Source organism: Cloeon dipterum, chromosome 2 (assembly GCF_949628265.1).
Source record: "Cloeon dipterum chromosome 2, ieCloDipt1.1, whole genome shotgun sequence".
NCBI classification, from domain to species: domain Eukaryota; kingdom Metazoa; phylum Arthropoda; class Insecta; order Ephemeroptera; family Baetidae; genus Cloeon; species Cloeon dipterum.
In genome coordinates, this window is record NC_088787.1 from 25,275,392 (window position 1) to 25,286,764 (window position 11,373).

Sequence of the window (11,373 nt, forward strand, 5' to 3'; positions counted from 1 at the left end):
AAATATCTTAGATTTTGAGATTTTTTTAGGGTTAATCTAATTTCCTAGATTTTTTAAATCACAGTGAGAAAAAAATATCCTAACCTGCGGCTCTGCCATGACAACCTCGATTTTGCGTTCAGCTTGCACGGTGAACTCTGCAAAGAGAGTACGCATAACATATTCTCCAGGTCGGATGTCCATGTCGATGTGTACGCTGGACGGGTAAGGCGATCGCTCCTTGTGCGCGCCCCACGGTAGCACTGTCTCCGTGTGGTCTTTGCTGGTGGAAGACGTGGAAGGCGGACTGTGAGGTGCAGATGCCTTCAGCGCAACCGGAGACGAGTACTCGTCCTCATTTTCATCTGGAGAGTGTTTAATTAAAAACACTGATATTTTAGGAAAACTATTCTCATTATTAAAAGTTAAAATTGTAACAGAAAAAGTCTGAAAATTTACAAATATGAAAGTAGACGTTTTTTAGCGTTTTGTTTTGTTGCAGTCTGTTCTTGGTGAAATGAGTCCTTTTGTCGAGGACCTTGACTTAAATTGATAGTGCTCGAGGATTTCCCCAAGGGAATTTTCTGAACTTAAAATTTATCTTTTTAAATGAAAGTAATAAAAATATGTATGAATTGCGACAATCAAGAGCAATATAATTCACGATGATAAGCGTTCTGAACAAATTAATTTCCAATCATTTCATAAAAAAGCAAAAAGGTTTTAGGATGTGATGGAACCTCTTCACTATTATTTTGTTATCACAAACTAAACATTTAAGCCGAGTAATCCTGTGGCGACGAAATTAATTAAATTAAATAATTGTACATATGTATAAGAACTTACTGATAAAAATCCAGAAAAAGAAAAGTGCCGACTAATCAAATAAAAAAGCACGCTTATCTAATACATATTTACGAAATCTCGTTTTTATAGGCGATCAGTTCTAGGAATATTTTAAAGCAATTTTTTAGTATTTGGCAAATTACGTATCATCTTCCCTTAAAATTTTACATCTAAATCGATGATACCTAAATCCATGATTTTTTGAAGAGACAACCAATAAAAACATATTTTCTTACCATGTTCAGTGGGGGTGCAGGGGTCGACGTTGTCGTGCTCGAGCTCGTCGGCGTCCTCGTCTGACTCCAATTCGGTGCACGAGTGGATAAGCTGAGTGGCGGCCGACGAGTCCGGAAAAGGGCTGGCAGCGGCGTTGCGCGCCTCCTGCTCCGAAGTGGTGCACGGCTCGGCGGACGGCGGCGGCGGACACGCACCCTGGATCGGCGAATTTGGCGGCTCCGGCTGCGAGTCGGCCGAGCTCACATCTACGCAAAACAAACAGTAAGTGCATGGAAAACAACAGAGGCGAATTTTGCTTTTGAGCGGGCTGATACGGTACGGGCCCGGCTTATCTGGCCTTATCGCACACGTTCAAGTGCTATGGATGCTCAACTACAACAGGTGCCTCAAGAGCGTTATCTCAAAAGCACGCACTTGGGGCTCAAAAACTAAAATTTGCATTATGCGCACGTCTGGAGCATGATTTTTAAAAGGTAAGACTAAGCATCCAAAGTTTTCAAACATTTAAAATTAATAAATGCATTGGGAATAGCACCAGTAGGCAATGTTTTACCTATATAGTTTTATGTCCACAAAATTAGATCACTATTACAATAACTTCAAGCAATGTGTCGGTTTTACAGCCTTAGAGCCTTTTCATTTTTAGTTTAGATTATTTTTATTAATTGTTTAGTACACAATTATAGGATGGGTTCTTCGAGCCAATTATGTTATTAAATATTCATGATATGAAAAAATAGTGCCTTGAAATTTATACAATCGACTTTTTTGAGCTTTCAATCATCGTGGGGCCCAATTTCATCCTGATTAATAGTACACAGCAACAAATATAATTAAAACAAATTCTAAATTTCGACATGAAGTGTGAACTCCAGATTTCAGGACCCCTTGTTGATTTTGTGAAATTAAGTTAATGAAGTTGTGACATTGAATTGTTTATTTGAAGTAATGTCGAGTTGGCAAAAAACGTAATTGTCCAAAATAATTGTAATTGTGTAAAATATTTCATTGCCACAAAGTTTAGAAGTTTAGTTGAAATCATCGAGTTTCATGCAACTGACCCGAACTCATACAACTGGCTACCCTGAAGTGACGGTCAACTGGCCACTGGCCCTAGACGACCTAAACACCGGACCTACGACTGGTGACACCATGGAACCTGGACATTGGACAACGTGGACAGCCAAGACTGGTAACTCTAGCAGTCACTCCGGACTGACCACTGATTAGACATCGCCGTTCCGATCCCATATGTCCACCCACCACTCTCTTTACTACTCTACCGACGCTCAGACACCTGCTGACAACCTGGACAGTCGGATTGCTCGACTGACGCCACCGCTTACCCAGCTGACTCATTCCCGACTGCTTTCTCGTCAATCTACAGCTGTCGGACGTCTCATAATATCCTTCACCGGTAACTACTCGGGACATTTTCGGACACTACTCTCTTACACATGAACTCATTAACCTGGACTCTTGATTATCATCGTAAAGAACCCCAGAATTTCGGACACTTTACATACTAATTCGGAAAATAGTTCAAATTGTACAACTCCCTCGCTGGCGCCTACAAAAGCAATTCTGGATCTATGCTAAACCATCTCTCGCACAAATTTGAGCAACATGCAATTATGACAAATTTATTCTGGACAGCAACGAGCCCTCGCTGTCTCGCCGAGAGTCACCCGGCCGCGCGTGAAATGAACTCTGCAACAACACTGGCTGAAAACCGTCTAATTTTTCAAGAAAAAGTATAAAAACAGAAGGCCATATTTCCTGAAAAAAACCATGGCCCTATTTTTGAGCAAATAATTTGAAATGACGCTAGATTAGTATTCAAAGCAGTTATTCTATTTTGGATTTTTATTACTCAGTTTCATGAGTCGTTTATTTTCATTTATTAATAAATGTTAAATTTGCGATTTAATTGAAAATGGTAAACTTCCCCTTTTTCAAGTAAATACATGTACATTTTGAGAGTGATATCGAATATGCATTTAAAAGACTATCTTTTGGAGCGTTTAAACAATTTAATTACTGTCTGTTTATAATCCTTTAAGTACATATTTTGAAAGAAAATTTTTGAAAAATTGACTAGGCACTTGAATTAATTTTCTTATTATAATGAAAAAAATAAGTAAGAGTATTGTTTGAGTTTGAAGTTTGAATTGTGACAGAATATCATTACATTAATTACTTCGGTTTCAAAAATATTTCCTTTGCACGTCAAAGACTCACCCCGTCGTCAAGAAGTTTCAGTGTAGGAAATACAAAAGCCCTTCACGCTATGGATTCATCCCTCGCCTGACCGCAAAAAGTGAAGAAACAATGGAGAAACCTTACACACGGAAGCTCAAGTGCGTTGACAAAAGGTGCAAAGTGCACAGGCGCAGTGCCGAAATGCAGGCAAACATATCAAATAAATAGAGATGTTGCTCACCTGCACGCCAATGCGGAACTGACCAAACCTGCCCATTGCAAGTTGGTTTAAGGAATTACGCACTACTTGTTGGCAGAACCCTTGATTTCTCTGGCTTCCCGCACGACATATAAGGCGTTTGTCGTGTCCGGTCGAGACAAAAAATCAATGCTCACCAGCCCTTTGCATGCGCCCGCTTGAATTATTATTATTACCCTCATTACTCTGGATTTGACCGTGGTATTGACCGACGCAACTCCGACTGCCAAGGACGACATGCAACTTTTATTGCGCCCTAATAACTCATACTCCCTCGAGAAATTCCAGATATTAAAGTGCTATTTCTGGCACTCGCCTTCGATCTTGGCAAAAAAGCACTTCTGCAGAGTCCCTCTCAGTGATTTATTCCATTCAAACGGTGTATAGCTTAGGTAACAACTCTTACGCAGCATTTTTTATGTTCGTTTTAAGGAGAAAAAAAGAAAAGTTTGTATCTGATAATATTTTATAATGGAAATTATTTTTAAATTAAGTTAGATAATTCTTAAAAAAAGCTCTGATTCATTTTTTCTTCCTTGCTAATCAAACACAGAGATATAATACTTTTAGCCCTGCGAAGAGATGTTTTAGTGAGGGGTCACTGCTGGGCGCTGGTCTAGTGCAAGAACATGTGCCACTGTGTCCAATTATGCGTCAATTAAGCACCAAACTCACCTTGCACGTCGTCCGGCGGCGCCGAATCGCCTTCGACGGCGCTGTTCTCCGACTGCTGCGGCGCTGCAAAATGAAAGAGCAAAGTCAGTGAAGAAAGCTGGCGTGACTCATTTGCACCTCGGTCGGAACTATAGCGTGTTTTGACTTGCAATTTGTATGTATTCCGTGCGCCAATGGCGAGCTACTGACCTGGGTCTGAGTCAGACTTCTGCTCCTCGATGTCGTCGCCCAGCACCATTTTTGTGTTTGCTCAGGTCACAAATCGAAAAGCATGGCAGCAGCACTTTTGAAATAAAAACACCATTAAAGACAAATCAAGTATTTTGGGTTATTTTCCTTCTATACATAGATTAAATTTAAATTTTCCTTGGTGAATATTATTTGACGTTCAAGTTTGCTTGATTTCATTTGGCACAAAACTGAAATCCTTGCGCAATATTGACAATAATTCCATTTGGAGATAAAAATCGGTGCACAAGAAAATTTCCCAAGTTAAATTGTCACAAATTATTATATTGTAATCAAGAAAGATGCATTTAAAAAGACCACATCGCGACGCAGTTTAAATTAATTTGCTTTGGTTTCACTCGCCACCGAAGTTTCCAGTTTTCATTTGGGTTATCATGCATTTTTAAAAAATACCTTTATGCTCTACCTAAATTTGGGACAAAAATGCTAGACGAACGGGTGAACTTGAAAAGCTGTGTATGTATGTGCTGTGCTATGTAATCGATCGCAGGGTAAGACTCACAGCTGGCTAAACACAAATTTGACAAGGAGAGTACAGACAGGAGCAAAATAATATTGTACAAAATAGGCACGAAAAGTTAAATTAATCTAAAAATATGTTCGGAAAGTATTTAAATTTTCAAAAATTGAATTAAAATTTCAAGGTTCAATGCAATTTAAGCTCAAAGTACCAAAAAGTTATGTTTCGTCTTAAAAACCTCTCGCTGTTCCTCATCTACACATCAATGCCACTCCCTTAACAGATGATGATGTCTCCGGTCTCCGCCCCTCTATTATTGTTAAATATCTCGAGCGTGCGAGCGTGGTTGAGTAGGAAAGTTTTTTTTTGTCGGCTTAAGCAAAATCTTTTCTGAAAATTAATTAAAATTTGAACCTAAGTTTCTCACAATCATACTTCTGCATCAGGATCTAAATACAGGCACATTTTATTGCCAAGATGTCTGCAGTGAAAAGAGTTCAGGTTTGTCTTTATTTCACATGCGTGATCGTGATTATTTTGATCATTTTGATTTCCACAGCAATGGGCCTCATTCGCACGAGTTTGGCACTTGTTTGACGCCAGGTGGCAGAACCCTTTCGACTCAGGTGTGCTCATCGCAAAATATTTGAAGGGTCTCTACAAGCCAATCTATGGTTCCCAAAGTAAGAGCTTGTGTAAAATATGTATTGTTTACTGTCGGAAAATTACAACTTTGTTTCTTATTTAGGCTTGTGTGGTGACCACGTAGTGGTAATAAACTGCCGTCACGTGGCCTTGCCAGGGGATGAGTGGAGGAAAAGGGTATACTTCCACCACGCCACATATCCAGGTTCTCAAACTTGGACGCCTGCTTGGGAAATGCACACCAGAAACCCTGTGATGGTTCGTCGTCTTAGGTCAATTTATCTAGCACTTTACATTTTGGAATGATCGAATATTCCAGGTCATGAAAAAGGCGGTGTATACAAGCATGCATGGAAACCTGCTGAGGAGGCATACAATGATGCGGTTACATCTGTTCGCTGATGAAGAAATAGACCCTGAAATTGCTCCTCGCATCTCTAATGTTATCAAACAAATTAGACCGGTGCCTGAGAGGCTTGACCTGATGCCTGAAGAAAAGGTCAAGAGTTTCCCTCAGATTGCTGATCTTGATAAGGACTACGTCATCCCTGAGCTGAAGGAATATCCTAATTGGGAGAGCAAGTTCAGGAAAATGAAGAAGGAGGGCAAGAAGAAATAGGCAGTCTCTTTTGCTTTTTAGTTTACAATAAAAATGTTATCTGTATATAGCTTTTACAAGTTTGTTTGTTTTATGGCAACTTACAAAACAATTTAATAAATATTCATTTCGTCGAATTAAAGTAAAGCAAATGTAAACACAATGCTCGGAAGGATCAAATATACCAGTGCAAATTCCATTATCAAATTTTGGTACTCTGGTTAACAATACTAATACTGCATTGTACACATTGTCATCTACAGCGGCCCATTAGCTCAGTTGGTTAGAGCGTCGTGCTAATAACGCGAAGGTCGTGGGTTCGATCCCCCCATGGGCCATGCTTTTTGTTTCAAGAATCTATAGTTTTTTGGGCCATCAAAGCAACGATAATATGCCCAAATGTTTTGAATTGTGAGGTAATTTTTTATTTTCATCAAGGTCATAATCACATTTTGATGGCAGATGGTGAACTTGTAGCCAGTGCAACGCACAAATGGTAAGGTATATTGTTTTGAGAATCGCTCTTAGGAGTGTCTTCATTTCCCCCAGTTCCTTACTATAATTAAATAAAATTTATAGAATTCCTTTTTTATGATAGACCTGCGATTTTTTATTTTCTCTCACAATCAGAGTCCCTACATTCGTTTTTTAGTCTCACTTTTGACGCAAACGCAGTCCTCTGAAGTCAGTGGAGCGCATCCTTTTTCTGCGCAGTTCCATTAAGCGGTGCAAGACACTGATATATTGCATGCAGGGGAACTGTGCTGTGTGCGTAGATTTCGTGCGTTTTCGGAGACAGAGAGAGCGCCGAGAGCAGAGGCGAACGCTAGAGGTGCGGTTTCTCTAAGCCAGGAGTTGTCAAAGAAATTTCTGCAAAAATGCCGGAGAGAGGTGCGTCAGATCGTTCTGATAGTTTTATTTCATTAAATTCATAGTGCAAATCTTCCATCCCTTCTTATATCCTGTTCTTCATTTTTAACTTTGTTTTTCCTTGGTCTTTTTCTCATAGCGGGAAGTCTCACTTTGGAAAGTCTATGAAGCAACGACGCGCAATATATAGAATATAAAATACAAACTTGATTCCAAAGTTCGGCGATAATTTTAAGAATATTTTGTACATTTTAATGAAAAAATCTAGAAAACCTCATTGATGGTATTTTAGCGCTCCATTTTTCACCTTTTAAGGGCGAGCATCCAACGCCTTTGGCATACATAACGCAGCATAAGCACATACAACCTCTAGTGTGCGTTGTTGATCTTTTAGCCGTTTTATCGCGTTATCTTCCAGAGATTTTGGTCAGGAGGGCATAATGGGTCCCGGCGTTTTCGACTAGAGTGGTGCAGCGCCAGCGTGCGCGTTCTATTTCAAGGAGATGGCGTGTTCTTTTTAGTTCAAACAAACTGGGTGTTGCACTTTCGTCTCTTTCAAAACTTTGAATAATATAGCCACGGCCACACAGAAAGGAGAGATGAGAACGGGTGATTGAATTTGTGTGACTGTTCATATAAAAACTGGTTTTAGCTTGCAACACGGCAGAGTCAAAAAGCGAGAAACAAAAATGTTCTATTTTTAAAATGATCGAGCAGTCCAAATAGGAATTCCGCGTTGGAGTTATTGATTAGCATTTATCTAGACTTTGATTTGGCAATGTTCCCTTTTGAGAGGTATATATCTAAAATTAAAATAAAAAATAAAAACAGTCTGAAAAGTTTGCATCTTTAAATGAAATATTTGGGTTAATTTCTCTCGATTATTGCATGCAAACAGATTTTCAAATTCTTTGGCTCTCTGAAGTTATGATTTTCATCATTTTAGATAAATTGATTCACGGTCCGTGCTATTTTACTTGAGTTGTATGCAACCCGCATCGAGTGATTATTTGGCGGCGCAGTCTAAAAGTCAGCGCACGGCTCTCTCTCTCGACTGTTAAAATGAAGCGCGCTTCAAGCTTCAACCGAGTGCGTCAGATATGTTTTCAAGCGTTTTTAATTTATTTTCCATGTGATTCTAATCATTTAAAATTAAGCATTTTATACTGAATTTTTTTAAAATGTAGATTTAATCGATTTTCCGATGATTCCTCAGAATTCAAAACTGCTGACAGTAAAGACTACTACTTCAACGAAGTGCCAACAAACAGCACGTGCACTCTGCGCTTCAGGGTGAAAACGTCCAACGATGCCCACATCTGTCTCTCGGCCACAGGGGCCCAGGATTCCACTCCGACTCTGGAGATCTTCCTTGGTGGATGGGACAATAAAATGAGTGCCATTCGCAGAGACAACGCGCAGCCCGAAAAAGTTTGTGTGCTAAAATTTGTAAAAATATATTAATTATTCATCCATCTTGAATTTTCGCAGGTAAAAGTGTCAACTCCTGACCTGTTGAGTTCCAAAGAGTACTTCGTCTTTTGGATCAAATGGGACAACAAAGGACAGGTGGACGTTGGAAGGGACAACAACGTAGAGCCCTTCATGTCCTACTTGGACCCGAATCCTTTCCCGATCAGTCATTACGGAATGCGGACTACCTGGGGCGCCACTGGAAAGTGGAAGGACCATGAACGTAAGCTCGTATAGATAGGTATATATATTAGTAACTTTTTATTAATTTTTTTTTATTAATAAATGCAATTTTAAATGTATTTACATTCGCTCATCAACGCGCAGGTTAGCAAAACTATAATTCTAAGGATAAGGTAGAGATTACAAAAGGGTCTAACCATCGATGATAAGTATTTCAAGCATAAAATTTAAATAATTAAGGACTAAAAATTAAATTCTTGTATGTACGTGTGTATCGATCAGACGACTCTAATTCCATTACTCACCAAGTATGTAATTCTTATGGCGAGTCAATAGAGAACTACTGACTTAGACTTCTAATCCCTTAAGCAGATGTTTTGTCCCCAAGACATTAAGGCGCTAAACTGGCTAAACCGGAAGAAATTTCACACCAAAATAAAGTATTTCCTAAAGCAAAAAACTTAATATTAAAAATCATATATAAATTAAATTAACTACATATTCGATTTTCTGGTGTAGATGATTAATTGGGTGGTTACAGTTTTCTTGAATTTAAACACCTTTAAAATTTATACTCTGCGCATTGTACTGCCCTGCAATTTACTTTTATGACAATTTTCCGCAGTTGCATACGTGCTGCACGAAGGGAGTGCACCAGCAGCACCGGCTGCTTCAGTGGAGGATGCACCAGCGGAGGCTGCTGGTGGTGCAGATGGCCGCGCGGAGTACCACTGGGTGGCCGCCAAGAACGGCCAAATCCCAAGCAACGCCGTGGTAGGCGGCACCGACCATGGCGAGCAGGTGCTGTTCATCGCCAGGGTTAGCTACAACAACTCGCAACTCATCGGCAAGGTCAACAACGTGCTGCAGGGTGCCAGGGTGGCTTGCAACGGCCAGGAGCTGCACTTTGTTGAGTACGAGGTGTTGTGCGGCAGTACATCCAAGTGGCTCACGGGATGCAACAGCCAGGTGCCCCCCAACGCGGTGCTCGGCGGACGAGGATGCAATGGTGACACCTACTACATCGCCCGCACGGACTGCAACGGCGCAATTACGGTCGGAATGGTACATATTCATGCTTAAAAATTTATAATTGGAAAATAATAGTTGTATGTCAAAATTGCGTAATGGTTGCTGTCCAGGCCCTTTTGTTGTTCAATTCTCAGTAAGAATATTCAAGGAGATTTTGCCTACTTATTGTTTAGATGTGTATTTTGTGTTATTAAAAAATATTTGAGTAAAAACTATCACACTATAGGTACAAAGCAAAACTTAGAAAAAAGTTACTTGGCAACTTTTACAAAAAAAAACTGATTGTATTATGAACCCATTTCGTGTTGACGGTTTCCAGTTAAATTTAAATTGGATGTGTGCGCAAGGTAAATTTTTAAGATGTGCTGCTTTTTTGGCAACTTTATTCAAATTAAAAATTCTAAGCTGGAAATACCTGTGACTATAGGATTTTAAAAGTGTTGATTTAATCACTTGAATAAAAAATTGAAACATTTTTCAAGCACTTACTTTCTAATTCGAAATTGTGGTTAAAATACAGGAACCAATTTTTTGATTTCAGGTTCTCGCCAGCACTCGCCAATGTCACGTAGCATACGGTGGAAGGGAGCTGGTAGCCAACACCTTTGATGTTTTGATTAACTAAATTACAAATTATTACCTAAATTATAAACCGCAGGGCGCTATTTAGTAAAGCAGCTCTAACTCTGTCTAAATACAATCTCAGGAAAAGATCTATTCGTAAAAGTGTTTAATGACTTTGTTTAAATAACAATTAATTATTTTGTCATGATGAAAACAGCTGCTGTGGCTGCTAGAGGCCTATTTACACAACTATATACATAGAAGCTCTGTAAACATTTATTTACACAATTTGAGCTAAAATATTTAAACGAATGAGTGAGTAAGAAATGAAAGGGTTTTTCAGTGTTTGACAAAGCTCATGTAATTGAAATTTTTGCAAAAAAATGGAATAAAAACAAGATTTACTACGGCTGCATAATCTGTGCCAAAGGCGCGACCGCCGTCTTAATGAACACAACAAATGAAATAGATATCAAAATCTTTTTAGCATGAATAAAGCTTTTATTAAACATTGATTCGTGAGTTTAATTTTGCTCTTCTAACCAACGTGCTAAAAAACGCAACGTGAAATGAATAGGGCAAGCAGGAAAGTAAAATAATTTCACAACATGGCCATCAAAAACCAAATACGCTTATGGTTGAGCCGTTACAGAATTTTTCCTGTTTCAATTATTCGGTCGGAATTATCTAAATTAATAAAAAAAATCGGCTCGCACTGTACAAATTAGAGCGTCCGTCGGATGGGAAATATACGGGTGTACCCAGGAATACCTGGATACCTAGCAGAAGTATTAAGCTATTATATGAGACACGAGCTGGGATCGGTTATTTTTTCGGGACAGGAATCTATAGATGGTAAAATTTAGTAACATTGTCGTACCAAGGTAGGGCACCAGGGGAAGAATAGGAATTTTTCATTTTGCGTGTGCGCAGCACAGAGCAAGAAAAATATGAATATTTGTTTTAATTTTAAATTTTACACCTTTTACTCCACACTATTTTGAAACATTTCAACATTTGCATGGAAGACGTCAAGCGAGCCGAGATTTCTCGGTAAATAGTTTCCACGTTTAGGGTTTTCCCAAAAAAATAAGAAAATTT

General features: G+C 39.1%; 3 protein-coding genes and 1 non-coding gene across 4 annotated transcripts in view; 3 read left to right on the plus strand and 1 right to left on the minus strand.

Moving 5' to 3' along the window:
- Positions 1-4,949, minus strand: part of fry (Protein furry) — a 20,225-nt gene extending 15,276 nt beyond the window's left edge. Inside the window, exons 1-5 of the mRNA XM_065479864.1 lie at positions 4,854-4,949; positions 4,388-4,481; positions 4,199-4,261; positions 1,062-1,307; positions 85-344 (exon numbers count right to left, since the gene is read on the minus strand). Coding sequence (XP_065335936.1) covers positions 85-344; positions 1,062-1,307; positions 4,199-4,261; positions 4,388-4,436 — 618 coding nt within the window. The 5' untranslated portion in view covers positions 4,437-4,481; positions 4,854-4,949. The remainder of the gene's footprint in view (positions 1-84; positions 345-1,061; positions 1,308-4,198; positions 4,262-4,387; positions 4,482-4,853) is intronic.
- Positions 4,950-5,222: 273 nt separating this feature from the next.
- Positions 5,223-6,216, plus strand: mRpL13 (mitochondrial ribosomal protein L13). Its single transcript, XM_065479870.1, has 4 exons — positions 5,223-5,408; positions 5,467-5,590; positions 5,656-5,810; positions 5,872-6,216. Exons 1-4 carry the CDS (start codon positions 5,385-5,387, stop codon positions 6,169-6,171), a joined length of 603 nt encoding a protein of 200 aa, XP_065335942.1. The 5' UTR covers positions 5,223-5,384; the 3' UTR covers positions 6,172-6,216.
- A 198-nt stretch (positions 6,217-6,414) lies between these two features.
- On the plus strand, positions 6,415-6,488 carry TRNAI-AAU (transfer RNA isoleucine (anticodon AAU)). The gene has a single exon. It is a non-coding gene; the product is annotated as a tRNA-Ile (tRNA).
- Positions 6,489-6,885: 397 nt separating this feature from the next.
- Positions 6,886-10,721, plus strand: LOC135936877 (uncharacterized). The gene is made up of 5 exons (XM_065479869.1): positions 6,886-7,041; positions 8,237-8,451; positions 8,512-8,716; positions 9,302-9,741; positions 10,250-10,721. The coding sequence occupies exons 1-5, from the start codon at positions 7,029-7,031 to the stop codon at positions 10,331-10,333; spliced, it is 957 nt and encodes a 318-aa protein (XP_065335941.1). The 5' UTR covers positions 6,886-7,028; the 3' UTR covers positions 10,334-10,721.
- Positions 10,722-11,373: the final 652 nt, after the last annotated feature.

Bases quoted from the DNA above. Each gene is read 5' to 3' on its own strand.
- mRpL13 (XM_065479870.1), top strand. From the start codon at position 5,385: ATGTCTGCAGTGAAAAGAGTTCAG. The intron at 5,409-5,466 runs GTTTGTCTTTAT...TGATTTCCACAG, and splicing joins CTGCAGTGAAAAGAGTTCAG to CAATGGGCCTCATTCGCACG. The intron at 5,591-5,655 runs GTAAGAGCTTGT...TTTCTTATTTAG, and splicing joins GCCAATCTATGGTTCCCAAA to GCTTGTGTGGTGACCACGTA.
- LOC135936877 (XM_065479869.1), top strand. The intron at 8,452-8,511 runs GTTTGTGTGCTA...GAATTTTCGCAG, and splicing joins ACAACGCGCAGCCCGAAAAA to GTAAAAGTGTCAACTCCTGA. The intron at 8,717-9,301 runs GTAAGCTCGTAT...AATTTTCCGCAG, and splicing joins AAAGTGGAAGGACCATGAAC to TTGCATACGTGCTGCACGAA.